Source organism: Lycium barbarum, chromosome 6 (genome assembly GCF_019175385.1).
Source record: "Lycium barbarum isolate Lr01 chromosome 6, ASM1917538v2, whole genome shotgun sequence".
NCBI lineage: Eukaryota > Viridiplantae > Streptophyta > Magnoliopsida > Solanales > Solanaceae > Lycium > Lycium barbarum.
This window is the reverse complement of record NC_083342.1, coordinates 110821813-110848870: the sequence shown is the minus strand read 5'-3', so window position 1 is coordinate 110848870 and position 27058 is coordinate 110821813. Positions and strand designations below refer to the sequence as shown.

Sequence of the window (27058 nt, the reverse complement as noted above, 5' to 3'; positions counted from 1 at the left end):
CCACAAATACTACTAGTAGAACTATAGTTGCCTTTAAAAGCACTTAGAAGAATAGGAGAGAGAATTACTTATATGGACATTAATTTTGCTTCTTCAGTTCAGTTTCTTATATGAACATCCTTTTCGCACATTATTGTTACTTTACAACGTTATTCACTCGATCATTGAATTGCTCGAATTTGTCAGAATATATATCTGGATACTTCCTTTCTATTGTGAAGTGCTTCGAATATATTAATGCTGAAGGATCGGAAGAGTACTTTGTATTTTAGCATTGAATACAATGGATATTTTTTTATTCAGTTAATTTTCTCTCGTTCTATCCCCAAAATGAAATGCAATCAATCATATACGTACCATTTCCTTCAGATTTAAAAACTAATAGTACATGATAGAGTCAGCAAAATAGCAACACAAGCATGGATATTTATCTCATTAATATTGCAATTTTGAACCTTGAAATAGATGCTTCCAATAAGAATATCAAATCAGAAAAAAAAAAATTATAAATTGGATTAGCAAATAAAATTGCAACTTTTCTTTTTTTATTTTTGAAATTTGTTCTAAGAAACCCAGTTCTTGCATATTTCCATTTACAATACCAGGTTAAATTATTTATTATCATAAACACACATATATTAAGAATATACACAATATTTAATTCCACAAATGGTTGATTAATTATATAACCAAGATTGTGAAATTAAGGTATAAATTTTACATAAAATTCCACATCAAAATGTCTTTAACTTGTGAACATTTATATCTCTTTCTTTGTCAAAGTGGTTAAAATAAATTGTATATAAGTTACATTAAAACGAATCATCTTATATCTTAACAATCTAATTTAAGAGAAGACAATTATGAAATTTGTCCAAAAAAGATAAAAAGACGTGATACACGAATTAGCATTTAAAGAGTCGATTAATTCTAGAAAATGTAATTGTCTAGATACATGCATCATAATATACATCTGCGACCCTCGATCTTATTCGAATTTTCATTTACGCACTCATACTGAGAGTGATTTCTTAACACCTGAACTCAAGTCAATATGTGTCAATTAGATAAAAAAAGCTTACCTGGCACAAAAAAGTGAGACTCACTTATGTTGAGCGCGTCAGGATGTTAAAATTTAGCTGACATGGATTTAAAAGAAAAAACATCCACCCATAATATAAATCTAATTCTCCGAAAGAGAGAAAAAAAAAAAGAATAAGCTTCAATGTGCTTCATCTCGTCGGACGTCGTGGCGAGCTTGTGAGAACGTGAAAGACAATTTATTACGCGATGTCGGCTGCGAGGCAGAACCTAGTTAAATGGCGGAAAACAACGAAACCGAAGATTCTTATTTGGCAATGGAGACCCACCGCTTGCTCTAATTAAAATTATTATTATTACTACCATTCTTAGGATTAAGATTTTCCACGAAATCTTTCGCATTTCTAAAGTTATCCTCAGTTGTAGGGGGGAATAAGTTACGACCCTGTGGCCGCGAAACAGCCTCGCCGCCGTATCGTATGCTCGAGCAGCTTCCACAGGTGTATCAAAAGTCCCGAGCCAAGACACGTGTCCTCTGGCCTGGATCTCTGATTTGAGCTGCGTACCCCCCCCCCCCCCCCCGGTGGCCTCTTCCTCTCATCCCTATAATGGCCATCAAATCCTTCCTTTTTTCAGATGGCGCAGAAGAAATGTGGTGACGTAATGGTGGCGATTCACCCAGATGAGGTGCTTTATAGGGGTGTGAGGAAGAGGTACACGGCTGAGATTTGAGATCCTGGACAAAGGACACGTGTGTGGCTCGGGACTTTTGATACACCTGTAAAAGTTGCTCGGGCCTACGATTCGACGGCGAGGCTGTTTCGCGGCCACATGATTGTAACTAATTTCCCCCTATAACTGAGGATAACCTGAGAAATGCGAAAGATTTCCTAGAAAATCTTAATCCTAAGAATGGTAGTAATAATAATAATTCCAATAAAAGCAATGATATAAGATTGTCTTCCAGACCTGGCTGCAGTGCGGTGATGTCTCCATTGCCAAATAATAATCCTCGATTTCATCATTTAACCCAGGTTCTACCCCGCAGCCGACACCGCGTGATAAATTCTGTTTGGAGGCTTTGACGAGAGCTGGAGTGATACTTCAGGACAACGGCGACGAGCAACGGGATAGTCGGCGACCAAAAATAGAAAAGACGGGTGTTTGTATATGTGGTCATTATATGGATCTGTGAGGTGTATATGTTGGGTTTTGACTGCTTGCAGGTATGGGATATTGCCCGAATATAAAGGAAACTCTGCCAAAATTTTCGCAGAATTCTCAATAAGTAGACCTTCCTCGTATACATCTACATTCGAGGGATTCTAAAAAAAATTTAGCAAAAGAGAGATTTTTTGAAAAAAATTCAGGTGTCGCGTATCGATTTGTCATGTCAGCACGTGTGAAAATCACACATTTTATTTTGTTGAGAGATTTTCAGTTAGATGTTGAATAGGCAGACATTGACTTGTGTTCAGTAGAAACAACTCTTAGTATGAGTGTCTAAATGAAAATTTCGGACAAGTTTAAGGGGCCACATAGGCCTAATATTTCAAGTCATACATTTATATAAATTCAAAGACATATAGCTTAGTATTTTATACATTAAATGTTAAATGAATAATTTAATTCTTAAGGACATAAAAGTCCATTAACATCTTTAATGGACTTTTAGTAATTTAACTTTTAACTTAGAAGCTTCCACTATTAAAAATTTAGAATAATATGATATGACGATGATATAATAGGACATGATATGATTCAACTCGCATAATCGACCGACCGACCGAAACTCACGTACAAACCGAATTATACCAATAAATCGATATTTACTTATACAAAAGTGAACATGACCGAAATACATGGAGAATTCATTGAGGATTTGGCGTCCAGTTAGTTCAAAAACATCCAAATGGGGGTCACACGTTTTCATGGGAGAGTTTGCATGGTTTCTATGATAGACAAAGTAAGTTATAAGTGTAAGTGGTTTTGCTTCTTTTGTTTGTTTTTTGTTTGAGAAAAAAGTCTTTGTGGAATAAGCAAACTTTAATACGGAGACACCCGTATTCCGCTGCATGCAACCGCACATTTGGCGCCCACTTTAATTAATACCTTATTGACTGAACTGCCCTTACTATGTCCTTTTATCAATACTATCTCTCATCTGTCATATCTTGTTTCCTGACTAAAATGCCCCTTTCTATTTTTGTTATTTTTTCTTGGATCTATAGTATTCGATCACTTTGCTAAACTTGATTTAATTTGAATCTCCAATATATAGGTTGAAGCTAAAAGTATAGAGTATATTATATTCCTATTGGGATCTCTCCAAAGATGATGTAGGTTGAATATAGACATAAACCCCTCATTATAAGGACAGTAACAATGGACAATATGGATATTTCCTTTTTCGGAGCGATTAGAATGTATCTATGAAAAAAGTTCCAACTCTTACCTTAATTTAATTATGTATAAGATCGACGTAAGTATGTCCCTTGTATTAATACAATGTGACTTTGATTTTTCGTCATTGTAAAGAAACTTGTGTATAGAAAAAATTACCAATCACGAGCATATATAAATGTTGAACTTTCTCTTTATGATAAAAAAGAAATTTTGCTTGTTAAAAGGTTGAATGTCACGAGCTCGATGAACAAGAAACCATATAAAGCTTCCTCCATAGACTAAAATGGGCTTTTTTCACGGAAAAAGTTGCAGATGAATATTAAACACATAAAAATTTGAAGTTATACAAACATTTAAGTTTTTGGTCGTCTCAAATCCGTTTTAGCTAAAATATGTGATTACTATATTAACCTGCACCTTTTGAAAAACGTATTCACTCTCCTCCTCAATTTATTGATAAGTTTTAGTGTAGCGACGATTAATAATTCAACTAATTCACTCTTTTAAATTACAGATTTGTTATTAAACAAAAGAAATACACTTTAGAAAAATTGTAATTAAATATGAGAAATTGGAGTTAATACCAAGGTTAAAAATGTCAAGTGGAGGTGAAGATTCTTAAAGGGCAAGAGAGACTCAATTACCACGTGACAAGATTCCCTTAGGCTGGTTTTTGTTATTCCACCCTGCCAATGCCCACCTTATATAATACCCTGTAAATACCACAAACTCTTAGCAGAGAAAGTGAAGATCTTGGTTCTTCGTGTGCTTTCTCAGCACATGAAAATGTACCAAACAATTTCATCACCTTTCTCTGCACCTACCTAAGTTTTATACTTTCACATCAAAAAAGCTCTTTAAACCTTAAGAGTTGCGTTTAGTATCACACTAACATTGACAAGTTTGGCATTTCTGCTGGACGAGAGTGAACCAATTTCTTCAAGATTAGCCGGTAGACAGAAGTGATTGGAGATTTAATTTATGTTTTCAATCGGAGTTCTGGAGAGACGTATCAACATTGTAAGTAAATCATTTATTTATTGCTTCTACTTCTACCTTGCTCTTTTTTCATTTGCTTCAAATTACAACATTGGCTGGTGTATTTAATTTTTGGATATGTGAAAAAATCTGTTCTTTCTTTTGTTAGTTCTTTGTGGTAGATTCTTGGATTTAATTCTCACCACATTCATTTGAGCTGGAAATGTACTAATTTTTTCCTTTTTTGCAGAAGCATTTACATTTGGAGTTCAACGTGATGATTCGATTTATGCATAACATTGTTACTCTGTTCTGATCGAAATACTTGAATCTGATTTGATCCGACTGGGAATTCCAGGTAATTGTTTATTTGTTTTTTGCTTCATAGTATCTTTAATATTTTTTTTACTGCGAATACTCCCTCCGTTCATTTTTACTTGTCACATTTCATTTCTCGAAAGTCAATTTGACTAATTTTCGTAGCTAAATTGAATTAGATTAATTGAATATTTTAAAACTAAAACTTAGATGTTCGAGAACTAGACTACAAATACTACTCCTATATGTTGGAACTTTCACATATTAATATTACTATACCTTAGAATGTTGGTCAAAGTCCATATAATTTGATTTTCGAGAATAGAACCCTGACAAGTAAAAGTAAGCGGAGAGAGTAAAAATATGATTTCTCAACATTGACTGATATATTAAATTGTCATATTTTTCAATATTGACTGGTATATCGAATTGTTCAGAAATGACAACAGATTGGATGTTATTTCTTTAGTCTGTTCTTTGTGGTCAATATTTGGAGTAAATGTTGATGGAGTTGTTCTTAAATGCTGCTATAGTTCGCTAGTAGATGTTCACTTCAATAATGACGTATAACGCAAATGACAGCTCTTTTTAATGCGCTTTATGTTAGTTAGGGTGCGTTCAGTACGGAGTTTCAATTTTTTCAGGTTCGATTAGTTAATTTTTTTAATAATTTTTTGGAAAAATAAGTTAAAAATGAGTAACATGACTTTCTCGCATTGTGTCCTTCCCACCCTTCAACAAAACCTCATTTTCACCCCTAATCCCGTAGCCCACATCCCCCACCTTCCATAATATTTTTCTAGATTATATAGAAATATTTTTTTGTTTACATACCGAACTCAAAAAAATAAATAAAAATCCACTTACTTTCCTAGAAAATGTTTTCTACCATGATAAACATTTTCCTTCGTTCCACGCACACCCTTAAACTCTATATAATTTGATTTATTTAAAAGTACATTATTTTCCTTTTTATTTTATTTTTTCTTAAAAAAGCAACAAAAGAAAGGAAAATCATAATTATATGGCTGGAGTAGAACCTACTTTTGAAGCATTAATAAGCGTTATTTCGGTATTTCCTCAAGTAGTTGAACTACAACCATAATTGCAAGCTGCAAGGTTATTTAAAGTGCCATAATAAAGAGACTTATAACAAAAATCAACACAAATAATGTTTCAGTACAAATAAGTCGGACGAAAAGAAAAACAAAAAACGAGTTGGCAAGTTTTCTTGATTGAACGGTAATAATGAAGAGAGACAAAGAAAACTAGGGATTGCTAACCAAGATAAATTAAGCTAGAAGTATGGGTTTGTGAGAAGTAGCAAGAAATGACTCTTTTAAATATTGATTTTTATTGGCTTATTTTAACAAATTAAGAGAGAATTAATTATTTTTAATTTTACCTTTATCAGTAAATAGATGTTTTAAATTTATTAGAATATTAGTAATCAGATTTAAATTTCTAAAGCATAGTTAATAAGAAAATATAGTTAAATAAACACTTAACCAATACTACCTTTTAAAAGAAGTATAAGATACAAATTGGACAAGTAAAAGACAATAGAGAAACTATCAGTTAATTAGCCAAGTTCATTTTGACACTAGGTGTTCTTTATTAAGGACCCTCCTTTTAAGTTGCCACCACGTTGCAGTTTGCAGTGTTCATTTATGATGGGCAAAGAGAGTATATTCGTAGTATTACTAGTATTAGCATAGAAGTTTCCAGTTCTAATGTGAACATATTTATTACTATAAAATAATTAAGGTGGCAGGAAACTTATGGACCAATAAACCGTAGCACTTAACCATAGACGATAACTCCGAGTATGCATATGAATTTGATAAACAATATGGTCAATGAAGGAGTTGAAATTAGGAATGACATATGTTCCCATACCCAATTTCTAGTTTCTCATCGAACCACCACTTTTTGTCATCCTCTCATTAAATGGTTTTCATGGGCTGTTACATTAAATCATGTGCTGCATCGTGATAAAAATGAACTTGAGCTTTGTGTCATTTAATATTCCGTCCAGTATGTTTAAATCGATAATTGAATTGTGTAACCGATATTTTAACGATTCTATAACTGTTTCGCATATCTATAAACTGATAACCGATATTACCGAATCAATAACCTTTAAAACCGAACCGACGAATAAACAGTCTTATTATGTACCCTAAGGACATTATATGGAATTAATCATAAGATTATTTCCCTAGATTGTCATTTATATTTCTTTAAGTATCTTAAGTAATACTCTACGTATTAAAATAATTAAGGGTAAATATGAAAAGAGATTAATAAATGACTTTTTGTTTTTAGAAAGTCAAATATTTTGTAACAAATTAATTAGTTTGTTAGAACGACTAAAGCATGTGCTACAATCTAGGAATAGTACTAAGATTTATTCCAACATCCCTCACCCTCCATGCCCATTTTTTCTCCTTAGACTGATCCAGCACCTAGTATATAAAATTCCCCTTTCATCGTTCTTTTCATGAAAAAATGGAGCTCTAATTTGTTTCCAAACCTGAAGTTTAATACTGATCCTCTTTTCATCTTCTTGGACATTCTTAATTGTGACGGACGCATATATACTGACTGTCTTAGTTGAGAACGTTATTCTGAGGATTCCACATTGAAATCAACAACAAAATGCTTGTTTTGTCAAATTCATAGCTCAGGACAAATATTTGTTGTTTAACAAGGTACGTACTTAGTTACTTTTTCGTGTGAACTTGAGAAGGAAAATGTAGTTTCCACATGCATGACGCAACAGCGACATCAATAGCTAAATATTAAACCTTCTAATTTTCCCAAGGTATCCTAATTCCTGACATAAACTAGAGCAAACTTAAAAGACTCATATATCCTTGGAGATCTAAGTCAAATTTTGGTTTAGGATTATGAAAAGATTGTAAAATCCAAAAAAAGAACATCGATTACAGTGTTGAACTCCAAAAATCTATCACTCTCTTATTATAGGTCCAATTTAATTACTGTTATGCCCATATCCCTTTGATAGAATAGGCGAGCTACATTAGGATAAACTATGTCATTTTCAAAGTACTTCAATTTGTGCTTTGCGGTTGTTAAAGGGAATCATCCTTTATGTCCTCGTTGTGCACAAAGCATACTTTTGTCATGAATAGCTTCTTTATAAGACCCAGGTCATTTACTGTTTTAACTCAGCAACCCTCCAAGAATCCTTCTTATTCTCATCTTGATTTCTTCTTTTAATGTGTAGATTCTAGGTTCGCCACAAGAAGTGATCAAGTCTCTTGGCAATCATGGCGTGCAGTTGTGTATCCATAATAAACTCTCCTGTGACCAAAAGCTCTAAAGATTCGTGGATGGAGCAAGACAACTTTCGGAGGTCATTTTCGAGCAAAGGGAGTCGTGAGAAGGCTCAAATGAGAAGATGCTATTCCGACAACCACCTGAGCTGTCGTGCAAATCGTATCCAGAGTTTGGAAACACAGCCGAAATTGAAGAGTAGTCGTTCTACAGGAGGCCCCTTTAAACTTCAGTTGTCAAGTTCATTCCTCCCTGATTCTCTTCGGTCATTCTTGTTTGATAGTGAGACCAGTGAGGATATTAACATAGAGGGCGTTATCTTCGAGACTGGCCATGATCCTGATCATGATCACGATCGTGACAACAATGGGATGGAGGCTGAGGAAGAGACAAGAAGGTCCAATTGGATTCGAAGGCTCGTGGAACTAAGGAGAAATTGGATAGAGAAACAGAAGGAGGACGATGCAGAGATACTTGAAGACAACATAGAAAATAGTGGTGAAGACTCTGAGGAGGAAGGTTGTGAAATAGATTATGATGATGACAATGATGCAGCAGACGAGGTGAACATTGATAGAGAATCCTTCTCCGGTTTGTTAAGGAGAGTCTCCTGGTCAGAGTCCAAGCTTTTCTCTCAGCTGGCTTTCTTATGCAACATGGCTTATGTTATTCCCGAGATCAAGGTTTGTTCACTTATCCAGGACATGCATAAGGCTTATGTTATTTCTCTACTCATATTTTGCTCATAATCTAGTTTTCAACTTTACCTTCCATGTGTCCTCCCACTCGCCAAATGTTTGAAAACGAAACAAACTGATGAAGAGAAGCTACTTATCATCAGTGTGCCTGTCACCCTTTTCTTTTGCGCATTTGTGAATGTTTTTCTACTTCTTAAAAAAAATTCTATTCCTTTCTGTGCAAAAAAAAAAAAAAATGACATCACCTGAACGACAGAAAGCTGCTGGGCTTTACATCCATCTTTCATTTTGCTTTTCGTTTTCACAGAGCATTATCTGGGCTAAATAGTTAAACGGTTTTTGGTACTTAGCTTTCATTTCCAAGGCTAGAAGATTTTCTCTGGAAGAGACGCCTTAAGTCCACATTAACCTAGTCGGCAAAACAAATCAACATGGCAGCCCAACTAAACGAAACCTGAAAGTCTGATTGCTAATCCTATTTTTGTACACCATGATAGCCAATTATCCTGTGTAAAACAGGTTAAGTATATTTCCCAAGGAAGCCATATCCTTTGCTCAATAAAGTCCTCCAGTGCGGTCCTAAACACCTGTCTTAGGTGATCGTAAATAAGGTTACGGTAGCTGTACGCCTGTACTTCAGTAAATAGACATTTAACCAAGAGGGGCCTAGAACAATCACCCCTATAGGTCAGTCTCAATCTACAATTGCATTTGAGGTAATTCTCCCTGCTCGTGGCATGATTACTAGTTATTATTTATTTCAATAGTCCTCAGCAAGTCTAATAAGTGAAAATCATTCCTCCAATATGCAGGCCAAGGATTTAGAAAGATGCTATGGACTGGACTTCATAACATCTTCCTTAGAGAAAAAGGCAGAAGCTATGGCTATCAAAGCCAAGTTCAACAAGGAGTCAATTCGTATTCCAGTGCCATTATCAGATAAGTCAATGCTTAATTCAGATAAAACAGAGGAAACCGAGCATAAGCATCTACCTCGGCCATCTGTTGCTTATGATATAGCAGCTTCTGCAGCATCTTATGTCCACTCCCGTGCTAAGGGCCTGTTATCGCTTGGCAGTGAGTCCAAATTGGCAGTTGATGATGCGACCTTGAAAGGCAACAAAAGGTGCTCAGCAGATGAACAAGACAATTCTTCCCAAAGAGTATACAAGTCAGAGATGGCGGCATATGTAGCTGCATCAACAATGACAACAATGGTTGCAGCTGATGAGAAACAAAAGCTGGAGGCAGCGATGGACCTTCAATCACTTCAATCCTCACCTTGTGAATGGTTTATTTGTGATGACTTATCCACATATACTCGTACTTTTGTTATTCAGGTAATCGTTTCTATTAAACTTGACGACAAACAAGCATACATGAAGAAGTGTAGGAAACAGCAACAACAACAACATACCCAGTATTATCCCATCAGGTGGGGTCTGGGGAGGGTAGAGTGTACGCTGACCTTTCCTCTACCTTTTGACAGGTAGAGAGGTTGTTTCTGATAAGACCCCTGGCTCAAAGAGAGATGAAAAATCATCAGGAAACAGCAAAGCTCAAATAAATAATTGGATAGGCAATCAAAGTGGGACATTGAATAGAAAAGTACTTCCTCCGTTTCATTTTATATGGCGGTGTTTGACTTACCGCTAAGTTTAAGAAAAAAAGAAAGAGTTTCAGAACATGTGGTCTTAAACATGACATGACCTTCCAATGATTATAAAAACATGTCATATTAAGAGTGAAAGTCTACAGTTTTTCAACTATAGAAAGGTGTCATTCTTTCTGGGATGGTTTAGAAAGGAAGAGCGCCATATAAAATGGAACAGGCGGGGATTATTCACTTCCATCCAGATTGACAAGTTATCCATGTGTGAACTGCAGGGATCAGACTCATTGGCATCATGGCAGGCAAATCTCTTCTTTGAACCCAGCAAATTTGAGGTAGGTATCAGAAGTGGCTCTCTATAATCTTTTTGATGAAGGGAAGTGACTCTCTATAATCTCGTCTTTATAGTTATGGAGACGATGAACTGAATCAGCAACAAATAATTTCCTTGTCACAGGAAATGGATGTGTTGGTTCATCGAGGAATTTATGAAGCTGCAAAAGGAATATATGACCAATTCATGCCAGAGATAGTGGAGCATCTGCAGAGGTTTGGCAACAAGGCCAAGTTTCAATTTACTGGCCACTCTCTAGGAGGAAGCCTCTCACTTCTGGTCAACTTAATGCTGCTAACTCGGAAGGTCGTCAAGCCATCCTCTCTTCTACCAGTTGTCACTTTTGGATCACCATTTGTGTTCTGTGGTGGTCAAAAGGTACTCAATGATTTGGGTTTGGATGAGAATCATGTGCAGTGTGTGATGATGCATAGAGACATTGTTCCAAGGGCATTTTCATGCAACTACCCAAACCATGTGGCCCAAGTCCTCAAACGTTTAAACAGTACATTCAGATCCCATCCTTGTCTGAATAAGAATGTGAGTACACTCTCCCTTACATGGTTTTTATATTTTAAAATTTTGAAGCTATTTCAAAATTCAAACCCCATCCAATACATAGAAGAACTGAGTTTTACAACTAAGAATTTACTTCTAGCTTTGTGTAACAATCTAACACACCCTGGTACGTGTGCTTATTCTGGCAGAAACTGTTATACTCTCCAATGGGAAAGATATTCATCATCCAGCCTGATGAGAAGACATCTGTCCCTCACCCTTTGCTTCCTCCAGGCAGTGGTCTTTATTCCTTAGATACCACCCATTGTGCATTTACTAGGAGAGCTTTCAGAGCCTTTCTGAATTCTCCACACCCATTAGAAATTCTAAGTGACCCTACGGCATATGGTTCTGGTGGTACAATTCTCAGGGATCATGACTCGAGCAATTATCTGAAGGCTGTGAACAGCATTATAAGGCAACGCACTAAGCTACTTGTCCGGAGAGTAAGAAAACAGAGGAGCCTGATTTGGCCATTATTGGCTTCACAATCTCCACACGCATGGAGCCATGAGCGTGACATAGAAACCAGAGGAATATTAAGAAAGGAAATAATGTCAGGCGTTTGATTTCCTACCGAGAATTCATACCCCTTTCCTTGAGCCTTCTCTTGCTGCCAAATTACAAATCCATTACAAGAGCTCAACTTCATTTGAGAATTCTTCCAGCCAATTAGAGCCTCCAAGTTATCCTACAAACCTATGATTTTGATGGAACTATACGAGGGAGAGATGTTTCAGCCTATTATATGAAGACATATCGGGAAAGCACATAAGCGAAGGAGCCTTGGTGGGACTACTGTTGGTGCTGCAATATCTAAGTGCATCGTGTTAGTGGCCATACTGTGGGGAAAGGAGAATAGATATAGTAACGACATAAATCATAAGAGGAAATACAGGAAATGTTTCTAAGAGTTGTTAAGTTATATCATCTTGTATATAGTCTACCCAGTCAAAACACATTGTCAAGTAATTGTATCATGGAGATAGTTGTTTATAGTGTAAATTAAAATGTCAACTTGTGAGTTGTGAAGTCTTACTTGAAAACTAGTGTTTAGATTTCGAAAGCTTATCTCCATCATCGACACAGTACCAGACCGAAAAGTTCATAACGCTCTCATCATCATAACCAAGAAGCTATACTAAGTTGTCCTACATTGCTCAAAATTGTGTCAAGTACCCGATACGGACACTGCATCCATATAAAGCACAGACGTGTTATAGAAACCCACACTCCTCCTTTCAGAAATTAAAAGAGTAAACTTTTCAAGAGTGTAAAAGTGGACCAACAGATTCGAAAGGTGAAGTGGTGATTGGAGAAAATGGATTCTAGCTGATGCATAAACTAAACTCTCTGCTCAAAGATGTTAAGTATCCGCAAACAAAGGCAGTTCTTTAAGAAGCAATGCTCTCTGTCTCTCAATTGTCACTCCCTGTTTGATTGAGAACTATACTGGCAGCCTACATACAACTTGCGCATGTATAGTTACCTTCTTGTTGCTTCATTAATGATTTCCCTCACCTATCAAAAGATAAACTACACCAGCAGCCAAAATAATAACAACATCAACATACCTTGTGTAATCTCACAAGTGGGGTCTGGGGAGGGTAGAGTGTACGCAGACCTTACCCCTACCTTGGGAGGTAGAGAGACTATTTCCAATAGACCCTCGGCTCAAGTGACAAAGCATTCTTAACAGCAACTACAACATAATAATACGATAATCGAAGTACAAGAAACATAAGATAGTAACAGAGATAAAAGGGCAAGAAACTACAGGAGTAATGCTACGAATTACTAGTATCAAAAGGTAAGCCAGACTATCTAAGGTCATGTCCTGGATAAGCTGAACAAGAAATTAGTTGTCCACCAACAGTCATACTGTATTTGATTTAACACAAATTTTAAAAGGCGTATCACCTATTACAACAAAGTAAAGCTAACCAAGCCTGGAAACTGACTATTTGGAAAGTTTTCATCTTAACCCTCATAAACGATACTGAACTTATAAGATTTTGTTCACTAAAACAAGAATATCCCTAATCCGTAAAGCGTAACACATGCCCATGATCTTCCTTTACCTCTTCTTCTTCTTCTTCTTCTTCTTCTTTATACAAAGCTGTAAGGTATTTTTCCTGTAGATTAGCTAAGTAAAAGGCATCAATAAGAGTGATAGGACAATGCATATCCACAGAATGCTTAATCTCAGTCTTCAAACCAGCAATAAAACACGATACATAGAACTTCTCCTCTAAATGAGGATAAGCAGAAACCATATCACACATAACCTTCTCAAACCTTTCTACATATTCTTCAACACCCATATCTTCACTCTGTTCCATGCTTCTAAATTTGTCCATTGGTTCAACACCAAAGCGTTTACAAATGTCAACACAGAACTTGTCCCAAGTAATTTGATCAGAAACGTAACATTGGTACCAGTATTCAGCTTTACCTTTAATGTGAAGTGAAACGTAGGACATTTTAAGATGGTCTGGGATTTGACAGAGTTTGAAGAAACTGTTACATCGCCTTATCCAACACCTTAGGTTATCAAGATCAAATTCCGGAAATTTAATTTTTAATTTTGGGGGTTTGTATGGACCATCCATGCCACAATAAGCTCAAATGAGATAGCTAGTTAGGGTTTTGATTTTGAATAAAGGAAGACTGATGGTAGAGGTTATTTATTTGTACCAGTGATGATCACTTGAAAGTATTGCCGGCTGTAAGATTCCATGCACTGTGCTAACACTCACACGCCACAATTCCACTCCATACTATTCTAAAGGGACCCCAAATTTCTCCGTTTCTATTTATATGACACCATTGCATTAGGTACGAAATTTAGAAAAAAAAAAAACAAGTTCTAGATATTTTTGTGATTATAAATTATCCCATAAAGTTTAATTATTTTTCAATATAGAAATGTAACATTCTTCTTGCGACAGACTAAAAAGAAAAGTGTGTCACATAAATTGTGACATAGAGAATATTAACTATTCGATATATTAATCACTAATATATTTTAACTCTTTATGGATCTTTCATAACATAGTGATTATTAAGATCAATATTAAGATGTGGACAAAGAGGTAGCAATTTGGCAGAATGCCTTGATTTTCTAGGTAGTTGGTAGTTCTCCTACAAAAGCTGCAGTAGTGAGATATATTTCCACAACTTGGAATCACATAACTGCACCCAAAGTGTATTATCACAACGATGGCTACTTCCTACTCAAGTTCGAATGCATTGAGGATAGAGATGAAGTACTATATGATGGTCCGCATATGATGTTTAATAAACCTGTAATCATGAAGGGTTGGGAGGCTGAATTCGACTTGATCAAGGTGGTGCTCAGGATGATTCCTCTATGGATCAAACTACATGGGCTTCCTCTTAGCTATTGGAACCCAAAATGTCTGAGTCGAATAGGAAGCACCTCGGGTAAACCTGTTTATGCAGATGCTTGCACAACCAGTATGGAGAGGATTTCGTATGCACGTCCACTAGTTAAGATGGACATCACAAAACCTCTGCCAAATACATTAAAGCTACAAGATCCGAATGGGAAAATGTTTGAGCAGCCTGTCACGTATGAGGGAAGCCAACATATTGCCCAACATGTTTGCAAGTGGGTCATGTATGCAAACCTAAAGCACCTGCTGACAAGGTTGTAGTGGAAGAGGAGCCTAAAGCACCTACTAGGAGACATGAGCATGGTGCAAAAAATGTTAAACGTTGGCAAAAAAGAAATGCAGAACCCAACCAACAGGGTGCTGCAAGCTCCAATAACCAGCAGGAGAATAATCTTGCTCCAAAAGCTCAGATGGGGAATACCAAGGCACCAAACAAACTGGTGCAAAATGACCAGCAACAAGGGATTGTGACTGCATATGTATTCAGCCCATTAGAATTCCCTCCAATGCAACAGAGAAATACTCAGAGGGTGCTCCAACAGAGACAAAGTGGTCAGAATGGCACAGTGGTAAGACCTCATGATCCTATTATTTCCCAATGAAGATGATAGCCTGGAATATTAGGGGTCTCAATAAAGTCTACAAGCAGACTGAGTTAGTGAAGTTTATTAAGCAAAATAATGTAGGTATGATAGCTATATTAGAACATAAAATTGCTGAAGCACATGCTAGTAGAATTAAAAACAAAATAGCACCAGGCTGGGATGCTTGCTGGAAATATGATGGTACTGGGAAGAGTAGATTATGGATCCTATGGGACACAAATTGGCTGAGGTTTCAACCCATAGATATCCAAAACCAATTTATTCATGGGAAAGTTATGCTTCATGGTATACAGATGGAATTTCATGTGACATTTGTGTATGGCTTGCATACCATAGCAGATAGAAGACCATTATAGGATGCAATAAGGGATATTGATAGCAGGCAACAGGGCCCTTGGGTCATGCAGATAGAAGACCATTATAGGATGCAATAAGGGATATTGATAGCAGGCAACAGGGCCCTTGGGTCATCCTAGGGGATTTCAATACAGTAAGGGAAATAGATGACAGAATGTATGGCAATCCAATAAAGGAATTTGAGGTAGCTGACTTCAATGCTTATTTATTAAACAATGGAATTACTGAATTGAAAACATCAGGCAGAAGATACACCTGGTCTAATAATCATACTTTGAGCAAGATAGATTAGGTCCTAGTGAATAGAGAGTGGAGGAAAAACTACACTCACTTGGAAGCTGTTGCACTAGACCCCCATTGCTCTGATCACTCCCTATTGGCAATGGAAATTACAGATAATCCAATAATAGGACCTAGGCCTTTTAAGTTTTTCAACCACTTGGTTGATCACCCTGACTTCTTGGGGATTATACAACAGACATGGGCATATGGTGGTAGAAGAATGGGAATGCAACATATCTGGTATAAGTTGAAGAAATTTAAGCAATAATTGAAGCTCCCAAACAGTAGAGAATACTCAAAAGTGAATGACAATGTGCAAAAGTACAGGCATGAACTGGCTGCAGTCCAAATACAAATGAGGGACCCAACCATCCTGGCTATGATGACTGAGGGAGAAAGAGAGTTGAGACAACAACTGGAGAAATGGGCAACCATTGAAGAAATCATATTGAGACAATAGTTTAGAGTTAGATGGTTACAACTGGGTGACTCTAACAATGCATACTTCTTTGCTTGCATGAAAGGCAGAGTTGCACAAAATCAAATCAGACAGCTAAACACCCTGACAGGAGCCACTGTCCAAAATGAAAAAGATACAGAAACAGAGATCATAGGGTTCTATAAGCAACTGTTGGGGTCCTCAGCAGCTCAATTGCCAGTAATTCAGGAAGAGGTATTAGCTGAAGGCCATATGCTACAAAGGGAACATCAACTATAACTTATGCAACCTGTTATCAGTGGGGAGGTCAAGGATGCACTCATGGGTATAGATGATCACAATGCACCTGGCTATGATGGATACAATGCACTTTTCTTTAAGAAAAGTTGAAAGGTAGTGGAGCAGGATATAACAAATACAGTCCTGAGATTCTTCAGCATGGATGAACTCTATAAACCAATCAACTGCACAGTTGTAACACTTATCCCCAAAATCAAAAACCCACTGACAATCAAAGACATCAGGCCCATATCATGTTGCACAGTACTAGACAAAGTCATATCCAAAGTGATTACCAATAGACTACATACAGTAATGAACAGTTTGGTTGATCAAAGCCAAACAGCTTTTGTACCAGGGAGGGTTATTATTGACAATGTAATCCTAAGTCATGAACTAGTGAAAGGCTAAGGAAGGAAGGGGATTTCTGCTAGGTGCATGATCAAGATAGATATACAAATGCCTATGATCCTGTGGAATGGGTATTTATAGAGCAAATGCTTCAAGGGTTACAGTTTCCAGCAAAGTTCACCAAACTGATAATGTTATTCCTTACTACAGTATCATACTCAATCACCATCAATGGAAAACCGTCAAACCCTTTTGTGGCAAAAAGAGGACTGAGGCAAGGGGACCCCATATCCCCTTTCCTCTTTGTGCTTGTTATGGAATACCTGAGTAGACTACTAAAGAGAGTCACAAGGAACCCCGATTTTAAGTACCACCCCAAGTGTGCTAAAACAAAAATTACCCAGCTAGGCTTTGCAGATGACCTACTACTATTTTGCAAAGGGGACACAAAAACAGTGAGACTGATGTATGAAAGCTTCCTAGAATTCTCAGCAGCTTCTGGCTTAATAGCAAATGCATCAAAGAGTGTTATATACTTTGGTGGGGTGCATCCAGTCCAACAAGAACAAATCCTAGCAATACTAGGATTCCATAAAGGGGAGTTGCCATTCAGATACCTAGGTATTCCATTGAGTTCTAAAAGACTGTCCATTGCCCAATGTCAACCACTAGTGGAGAAGATGCTAGGTAGAGTCACTTCTTGGACAAGTAGATTCTTATCTTATGTAGGGAGGGAACTGCTGATCAAGAGTGTACTGTTCTCAATACAAACATATTGGCCCCAAGTCTTTGTGTTGCCAAAGAAGGTCATTAAGAAGATAGTTACCATTTGCAGAACGTTTCTATGGATAGGTGACAAAGCAGAATAAAAAATGGCATTATTAGCATAGGATACACTATGCTATCCCAAAACGCTGGAGCAATAAATTTCACCAACGTAGAGATATGGAATAAGGCTGCCATATGTAAGTAACTGTGGAACCTAAGTTTGAAAAAGGACAGACTTTGGGTAAAGTGGGTTTGTGCATACTATAGAGGAAGTGGGGAGATATGGGAGGTTGAATGCAAACAAGCTTCCTGGTTAATGCAAAAGATTGTCAAAGCTGGGAAGTATGTCCAACAGGCTGGACTTCAGATGTCTCAATTATTAGCCATGGAAAAATTCTCAATTAGCAAGATGTATATGTTACTGAGGGGACAAGTTGAAAAAGTACCTTGGCGGAGGTTGGTCTGTAACAATGTTGGTGCACCAAAGTGGATCTTCCTATTGAGACTAGTAGCACACAACAGAATATACACAAGGGATAGCCTCGCAAAGTGGGGTGTGACAGTAGCAACTACATGTCCATTGTGCAGCTTATGTGATGAGGGTGTCAACCACCTGTTTTTCCAGTGTGAATTTTCAGCAGAGGTGTGGCAAAGACTACTACATTTGCAGGGTATACACAGACAGGTTATGCGATGGGAAGATGAACTATAATGGGCAACAGGGCACTATAGAGGAAGATCAGCACAAGCTGAAGTGTACAGAATGGTGCTAAGTGCTGGCATCTACTTTATATGGCAGGAAAAGAACTTAAGGGTGTTTCAAAGTAAACAAAGGCCAGCAGATATACTTATCAGGCACCTGGTGCAAGAAATTGTCTTTAGAGGTCAAAAATTTCCTAGACTAGCAAGTGTGTTTCAACAGCTGAATTGGTATCCATAGGGTAGTAAGTCATAGATGAGCATAAGAACATCCTGAAGGTTGGGACAATGTCCAAGCTCACGTTATTTGCGCTGTAACTGTTTTCACTTGGTAATGAAATCATTTTATTGCCAAAAAAAAATGTTATTTTATATTTTCAGAAAGAAAAGAAAGAATCTCAAGGGTAAACTTTCAAAGAATTTCCGTATTTTTTGTTAGTTTGATGTTATAGAATGACTAAGATACAAAATAATTACCAGAGCTTATTTAATGCAACACAAATATAATACACAATATTCTCCTTTAGCATTTCTGTCTAATTTAATATAATTAGTACGAGCAAAAAAAATGGAATGTAGACTTATTAATCCTGGTAGCACACTTTGATTCGCTGAATTATAGGAGTACTAACGGTATTAGAAATTATTGACTTATAAAATTTTAATTATTGGTAAGTCTTTGAATTGTTAAGTATGACTCATATTTCTCCTGAATGTCAAGGAGAAGATAGAGAATCGCCGGAGATATTATTTTTTTCCGGCCACAAAAGAGAAGATGATGAAAAGAAAATAAAAATGGGCCAGGTCGGATTAAATGAAGGGAAATCTACGTGGTGTAGCTAACATTGAGCCTTATTTTTATCTAGTAGCTATACTTTAATTTATTTACGCCTCGTAGCTAAAAGGTGTATATCAATTACACTACATAACTAAAACATACAAATAGGTTAAAATAAAAAAGCAACCCCTGCATCCACATTTTTCTCTCTCCTCCCTCCCTTCTCTCTCCCTTCCCTCTGTCTCTAAGCTCTCTCTGTATGAACAGGACTCTTCGTTCCCTACTTCTTCTTCATCTTCTTCGTCTTGCTGCTCGTATTCTTCATAGAAATTAAGTTAAGATCTTTGAGTATATCTCAGATCGGAGTGTAATGGTGTTATTGTGGCTCAAATCTACCCGGCAGTGATGGGAGTGAAAGTGGCGGTGATTTTTTTAATTTTCTGGTTGTTTTGTCGTTTTCAGCAAGCATGGTTGGTATTTTCTCGCCGCCGGTAATATCAGATCCTGTCGTTTTCTGGTGCCGGATTTGAAAAATAGTGTTTCTTTTATGAGTGTATTCATTAGTTTTTTAGTATACAATCCAGTGTATTCATTAATTTCTTAGCATACGATCCAATGTTTGAAGTGTATTTTATTTCTTGTATTCCGTATTTGAGTGTATTCATTAATTTTTAGTGCAAAAATGTGTTTGGGGTGTATTTTTGTTTCTTGTTTTTTGAAGGATATTTTTTTGTATACAACTAATTTTAAATATAATAAAGTGAATACAGTGTAATAGTAGCTACAAATGAATACGGTTGAGTTGAATACATTTGACTTGGATTAAACTTAGTTGAATACATCTAACTTGAATACATCGGAATTTGACTTGAATACAGTGAAATTTAACTTGAATATATTAAAATCTGACACAGCCAAATTTGAATACAATCCGAATTTTGAATATACAATCTATTGTTGCGCGCGTCTTCTATAGCTACGAAATGTAATTAGCTAAAGTGTAGCTATGCCTCAAAAATAACTCCCAAAATGTAGTCATTTATGTAAGTTTCCCTTAAATGGTAAAACTTACACAAATAACTACCTTTTAACAGCTTCTAATAAGTTATATCTATAAATTGAAGATTTACAATTCGTAGCTGCTTTTGGCTGTATTTCAATTGTATCTCGCGTTTTTTAAATACAGTGAATACAGTGTGGCTGTTGAATTAAAAAAAGGCTATATTTATGGCAATAAAAATCTTTTTCAAATTATATGGTAATTTGGATTAATGGTTCCATGATTCACGCAAACCTCATGAGGTTCCATTACAGCTAACATCTCTCTATTAAAATCAGTCCATTCAAAAGTTTTTTGCTGGTTTTGTTATATTCGGTTGTATTTCGCGTTTTTGAAATACACGAAAATACAAAATTTGGCAGAGTATAAATAGGCTGTATTTATGGAACATATTATCTTCTTTCATTTTAAATGGTAAATTAAATTAAATCAACCATGTATCACGCAAACGGCTCAAGTTCCATAACAACCCACGTTTCTCTCTCCAAATTACTCCATTCCAAACTTTTAGAAATACTTCCAAATACAGAAAAATATACACTGGAATACAATGAAATATGGTTGATTGTTTAAGAAATATAAAATTGCAATATGCGTATATACAATGGAATCCAATGAAATGTATCAGAAACTGTTTCGTAAATTATAAATACATTGAAATATAGCGAAATATACTTAAACAGTACACTGAAATATACAGAAATATACTGAAACAGTACATTGAAATATAACGAAATATACTGAAACACCACAACCACAAACCCTACCGAACCACCACAACAACTGGAAAAACCCTCCTCCTTCCTCCGCGGCCTTTCTTCCGATCCACCATCCCGCTCCACTCCAAAAACCCTACCGAACCACCACAACAAACTGGAAAAAAACCTCCTCATTGAGGAATTAAGTCTTTGAGGTAAAGTTTGCAAGACTTTTCTACCAGTCATACCAAAGAAAAGGTTGATTTGAAGCAGTAAGATACTTTCCATAACAACTTTTTAAACGTATAACATTGTCTGTTTTTTCCACAAATTCAACAAACCATTTTGCATTTTTTGAAGCACCGTTACGATCCTGTGTTACTGATTCTTCATCTCCATCAGCTGTTAAATACTTGTCATGATGACTTTGTAAACGTATTGCTTTTGCTTTGTGGAATAACTCCATTGCTGGTCTTTTTGTTAATGGACTCTGTTCAAACAAAGAAAAAAATAAAAAGATGATGAAATGATAACTGCTCCCTCTTTTTCAGATCTAAGCGAAAAGACTTACTCTCGCAAGTGCTCGACATGTAAGCAATTTGGGCATGATAAGCGTTCATGTGGGCAAAACTCTCGTGGTGGCAGCACATCTGGAAGTAGAAGAGTGTCTAGAGTTTGATTTTTTTTTTAACTCTATTGTAATTTAATAATGTATTTCGTTGCTAATGGAATGAAATATTTTTCAATTATTATGAACCTCTCGTATTGGATGAATTATTTTTAAATATTATATTTATTTTTGCATATTCAAAAGGTGCGGATTACACAATACAATAACAAAATAAAAAAGACATAAAAGAAAAAGAAAAAAAAACCTAATACAAAGTAGAGTAATTTTTTCTTTTCTATCTTTCTTGAACCAAAAAAGTACTTTCATAGCTTTGGGAGTAAAACAAAAGAGATTAATCAAAACCCTATATACGACACTTAAACCTAAATATAACAAATTTTCAAACGTACTTCGGAGCACTTTACAACCCCTAAAACGACGATCCAAATGTATATGTATACTTGATGTAATGAGCCGATATTATTGTATACTAAAAAAATATTAAGTTTTATACAAAATATTTATATTCCGGTGTTTTGAAACGTGACTAATCTTCGGTCAAAGTACAAAAAAACCTCAATTTTGAGTTTGATTTCCAAAGAATAAAGGTTGGGGTAGGGGGAAAGAGGTTTCACGCACAGAATCTGTGCGTGAAAGGACCAAAGTGTAAATGTACACTTTAGCCCTTTCACGCACAGATTCTGTGCGTGAAGCCTAGTTTGGTTCTTTTTTTTTTTTTAACGGGTTAGTTTGGTTCCAAAAAAAAAAAAATGGGTTACAAAAGTGTCGGGTCTGTTATTCAGAAGTTGTTGAATAATGTTTGACTATTCATATGCTAAACAATTATGGAGATCCTTGTTGAAGTGGATAGGGGAGGACATGGTGATAACAAGTTGGAATGCGGCTGGCCAAATGAGTGAAGAACAATAGAATACTACTACTACAACAACAACAACATACCCAATGTAATTTCACAAGTGAAGTTTGGAGAGAGTAAGATGTACGCAGACCTTACCTCTACCTTTGTGGGTACAAAGGTTGTTTCCGATGGACCCTCGACTCAACAATAGAATAAAAGCAAATATTCTAAAGTTCTTATTTTCAGCTTCAGTTTACAATATAGGGATTGAGTGCAACGCGAGGAGATTTCAGAACATACAAAGGGATAGCATGGAAAGAGTTCGAGAAATCGTAGTTTAATTACACTTCAGGGGCAATCAATAGCAGAGATGAGGGAAGATTTTAGAACGTTGAACAGTTATCCTAGTTCCGCGACTTTTCTAGTACTAAAAAAAAAAGTCAAACCAAACTAATACCAAAAAAAAAAAAAAACATTAATAGTATTCCTATAAAATATGACACATTAACAGTTATCCTAGTTCCACACTTGATTATTTGAGGATGGGTCATTACATCAGCAAAGGTGACTTAGGTGCAGCATTTCAGGTTCCAAGGCCACTATATTGTCTCTCTACTTTTGTATGTTTCCCTATTTTCAATACACTGCGGCCGGATCCTACCAGCCACATGTTATATTTCAACGAATTAGGATTTGATTCTCTAATTTTGAACCAATTACACTCGAGTTACTTAATTATACGAATGATCACTTAATTTTATTTTATTATATAATAATTATATTAAACTATTTAGTATAATAAAATATAATTTAACATAATTATTGTCACGACCCAATCGGAGTGCCATAACGGGCACCCTAATCCACCCGGGCACCTCTTATCGTACATTCATATTCTCATCTAGGTGGGCCACATGGCCTGCTCATGATTTCTATGCATCAATAATACTAATCTCATTGGGTAATGACACATTTATATCATCATCAACAACAATGCCCATATCCATATACACAAGTCGACGAGGCTAAAAAATTACATACAAAATATGAGTCGACAAGGCAGGCCATGTGGCCTACCTAGATGTGAATATGAATGTACGATAAGAGGTGGCCGGGTGGATTAGCATCGGGTGCCCGTCAGACACTCTGGTTGGGTCGTGATAATAATTATGTTAAATTATATTTTATTATACTAAATAGTTTAATATAATTATTATATAATAAAATAAAATTAAGTAATCATTCGTATAATAGGGAAACATACAAAAGAAGAGAGGCAATATAGTGGCCTTGGAATCTGAAATGCTGCACCTAAGTCACCTTTGCTGATGTAATGACCCATCCACAAATAATCAAGTGTGGCAGGCTCCTTCAAAACTGCGTTTTTGCAGTTTAGTCCTTTCACGCACGAATTTCGTGCGTGAATACTATTAATGTGTTTTTTTTTTTTTTTATATTAGTTTGGTTTAACTTTTTTTTTTTGTACTAGAAAAGTCGCGGATTCTTAGAAGAAGATGTCGTTTTACTGTTTTTCTATTTTTGTGTAGTAAGAAATATTTTTGAGGACCAATTCCAGAGTCCAAGGGACTGACAACATTATAGATATTCTACTCAGTTGAATAAAATTTTCCACTTCGGCCAAAATTAATGTTGTTCATGTTATCATGCATTCGTTGGTTTACCACTTACCTCATTATATAGTTGTTTTCTTCTATTGCTGAGAAGGTTGAAATAGATTAAAATTTAAAACAATTAAAACCATCTGGCATTAAAAGTTTTCAAAAATGATAGCATTCTTTCCTACTAGCCAACATCCATTGATAATAACTCGTTCTTGTAATTCACATCATATATCAACTATATGTTTGTTCACAAACACACGCTATTCGATCCTTAGCTTACATATTGACAAAAACAAGTGGAACACGTAATGATTCAATGGTAGAACAACACAACAAGTAATGCAAGGCACCACTTTGGACCATTTGAATGGATCTCCACAGATAGAATCAATTCTCAACATTTTTTGTTGGTTCAACGAATCAATTCTCAACATTTTTTGTTGGTTCAACTCTCATTTATACACACAAAAAGTTTTAAATAACAAACGGATGAAATAATATGTTATGCAAAATTAAACTTTTAATATGTAAACACGTTTATAGTTTTAAAATTTCAAAAAGTTTAATTTCAATATAAAGTTAACATAAATTTAAACATAATGAAATACGACATAGAAAGAAATAACACGAGATGAAGGCAAAAAGATCGCATCTAAATGTACATTAGAAACTAGTGCCACCAAGTAGAATTATGTTTGGAGGAGGGGTAAAAATCAACAAAACATCAACAAACGCACATCAAATAGTAATTTTTTGCTACAAAGTGAAATCTGAACATATTTGATGAAGCAATTGAAGTAGCAACGAATTGCTTAATTGTTGTCCAGCTTAATAATGAGGATGACGTATAATATCATTTGTTTAAGCGTATTATTAAAGATTGTAGTTTTTTGTTGAAAATCAATAAGGCCACGATTAGACATGTTTGGAGGAAGACAAACCAATGTGTCGATTTCGTAACAAATGAAAGACACAACCTTAACAACATAAATTTTCTTCTCCTAGCAAATTTAAATCATGTTGCTTATGAACGATTTTAAAAAAATTATTTTATTTATTTTTTCAATTGCATAAGAAAATTGATGAATATATGTTTTTTATAAAAAGAAAGGAAGTACACAAAGAGACGAAGGCAAATTACACATCACGAACGTGTATATTAGGATTTAATACTAATACAAGGTAGAGGTACGTGTAGAACAAGAAATTAGAAGAAAATACACTTTCTTAACTATAAAGTAACGTTATTAATTTTTTTTTAAAAAAGAAAAACAAAAAGCAAGAAAAAAGAGAAATTGAGCAGGGTTTGGTTAGAGCAAAGGCCCTACACCTCAGGGCACTGTGTTTCACCTCTGAATTATGAAGGCCCAAAATGCATAACCTGTACATTTTTTTTGCGCGGATTGCCCTTTTTTGGTGGTCTTTAAATTTTGCCCCTCATATTTGTGATCTTTAAATTATGCCCCTCATATTGCTGGTCTTTAATTTTTGCCCTTCGCGTTGCAACCCTAAGCGTTCACGCAGAAATCATGAGGTTCTGGGTTCGAACCCCCGCTCAACCATAATTTTTTTAAAAAAAAATGCAAGACAAGGTTTGGGTCGCGTGTATGCCAGATCCGACATACACTTGTTAAGGAATTACCAAAGTTATGCCGGACCCGGCATACTCATGCCTGGTAGACTTGGCATAAGTATGCCGGGTCCGGCATAACTTTGGTAATTCCTTAACAAGTTTATGCCGGGTCCAGCATACTTATGGGCAAACTTTTAATGAGCAAACTTTTAGTTAAGCCTTAACTAAAAGTCTTTTCCTAGTTATGCCTTACGGGGCAGACTTTTAATTAAAGCACAACTAAAAGTATGCCTCATAAGGCATACCTAAAAGTATGCCCCATAAGGCGAAACTTTTCCTTAAGGCATAACTAAAAATTTGCCTTATAAGACAAAGTCTACGTCTTAAGGAAAGGTTATACCTTATGGGGCATACTTTTAGTTATGCCTTAACTAAATGTTTGCCCCATAAGGCATAACTAGGAAAAGACTTTTAGTCAAGGCTTAACTAAAAGTTTGCCCATAAGTATGTCGGACCCGACATAAACTTGTGAAAGAATTACTAAAGTTATGCCAGACCCGACATACTTATGCCAAGTCTGCCCATAAGGCATAAGTATGCCGAGTCCGGCATAACTTTGGTAATTCCTTAACAAGTGTATGCCGGTGGGGGCATAGCGAAATTTAAACTTTGCCTTGCGATTTTTTTTTTTAATTTTTGACTGAGTGGGGGTTCGAACCTGAAACCCATAGGTTTTAGCCGAAGGGCAAAATTTAAAGATTTCAAATATGAGGGGCAAAATTTAAAGACCACCCCAAAAGAAGGGCAATTCAGTGAATTGCCCCCAACGTGTACATGCACTTCAAAGGCACTAGTCTTTAATTTTTGTCCCTCAAATTGGTAGTCTTTAATTTTTCTCCTTCACTAAAAATCATTTGATTCCGGGTTTGAATCTCCGCTTAGTCAAAAATTAAAAAAAATTATAAGGTAGAGTTTGGATTAGTAAAACTGAGTTTTGTCTCAAACTCTGTCTGATCAGACAAAGTTTTGCTACCTTCAGGCAGAGTTTGAGGCAAACTCTGCCTTAAGGTGGAGTTTTGCATCAGGTATGGCAAAACTCTACTTAAATTAGAGGTTTGCATTAAGACAATTTTTTTTTTATCAGTTGAAATTTTGCGATTTATTTATGTGGGATGGATTCCTCAATTTCCCCAGCTAGTAAATCGTTAACCCGTTAAGTATTATCATATTTATTTTTTTACCTCTAGGTATATAAAGTATCTATTGTAAATCGTAAATGTAAAGCGCTATTCAGTATTCTATTAACTTCTTAGCTTATGTTTCGATCTTATAACTAGAAGAGTTGTACAAAAGAACTTGGCGCAAGCAGTTGTTTTATCTTCGGAAAAGCAGTCGTGCAAAAGAACAAGAA

The 27058-nt window shown here is 35.8% G+C and overlaps 1 protein-coding gene across 2 annotated transcripts; it reads left to right on the top strand.

Annotated features, from left to right (window-relative positions):
- Positions 1 to 4171: 4171 nt before the first annotated feature.
- LOC132645465 (phospholipase A1 PLIP1, chloroplastic) lies at positions 4172 to 12286 on the top strand. Of its 2 annotated transcripts, XM_060362459.1 has the most exons (8): positions 4172 to 4467; positions 4676 to 4783; positions 7360 to 7457; positions 7997 to 8729; positions 9557 to 10084; positions 10632 to 10691; positions 10814 to 11230; positions 11398 to 12286. In XM_060362459.1, the coding sequence occupies exons 4-8, from the start codon at positions 8040 to 8042 to the stop codon at positions 11815 to 11817; spliced, it is 2115 nt and encodes a 704-aa protein (XP_060218442.1). In that variant the 5' UTR covers positions 4172 to 4467; positions 4676 to 4783; positions 7360 to 7457; positions 7997 to 8039; the 3' UTR covers positions 11818 to 12286. The 2 variants fall into 2 exon arrangements, with proteins under 2 accessions (XP_060218442.1, XP_060218441.1); XM_060362458.1 differs by lacking the exon at positions 7360 to 7457.
- The last annotated feature ends 14772 nt before the right edge of the window (positions 12287 to 27058 follow it).

Excerpts from the sequence above, each read along its gene's own strand:
- LOC132645465 (XM_060362458.1), top strand. The coding sequence starts at position 8,040 with ATGGCGTGCAGTTGTGTATCCATAATAAACTCTCCTGTGACCAAAAGC. Across the intron at positions 8,730-9,556 it reads ATGTTATTCCCGAGATCAAG|GCCAAGGATTTAGAAAGATG; the intron begins GTTTGTTCACTT and ends TCCAATATGCAG. Across the intron at positions 10,692-10,813 it reads TTGAACCCAGCAAATTTGAG|GAAATGGATGTGTTGGTTCA; the intron begins GTAGGTATCAGA and ends TCCTTGTCACAG.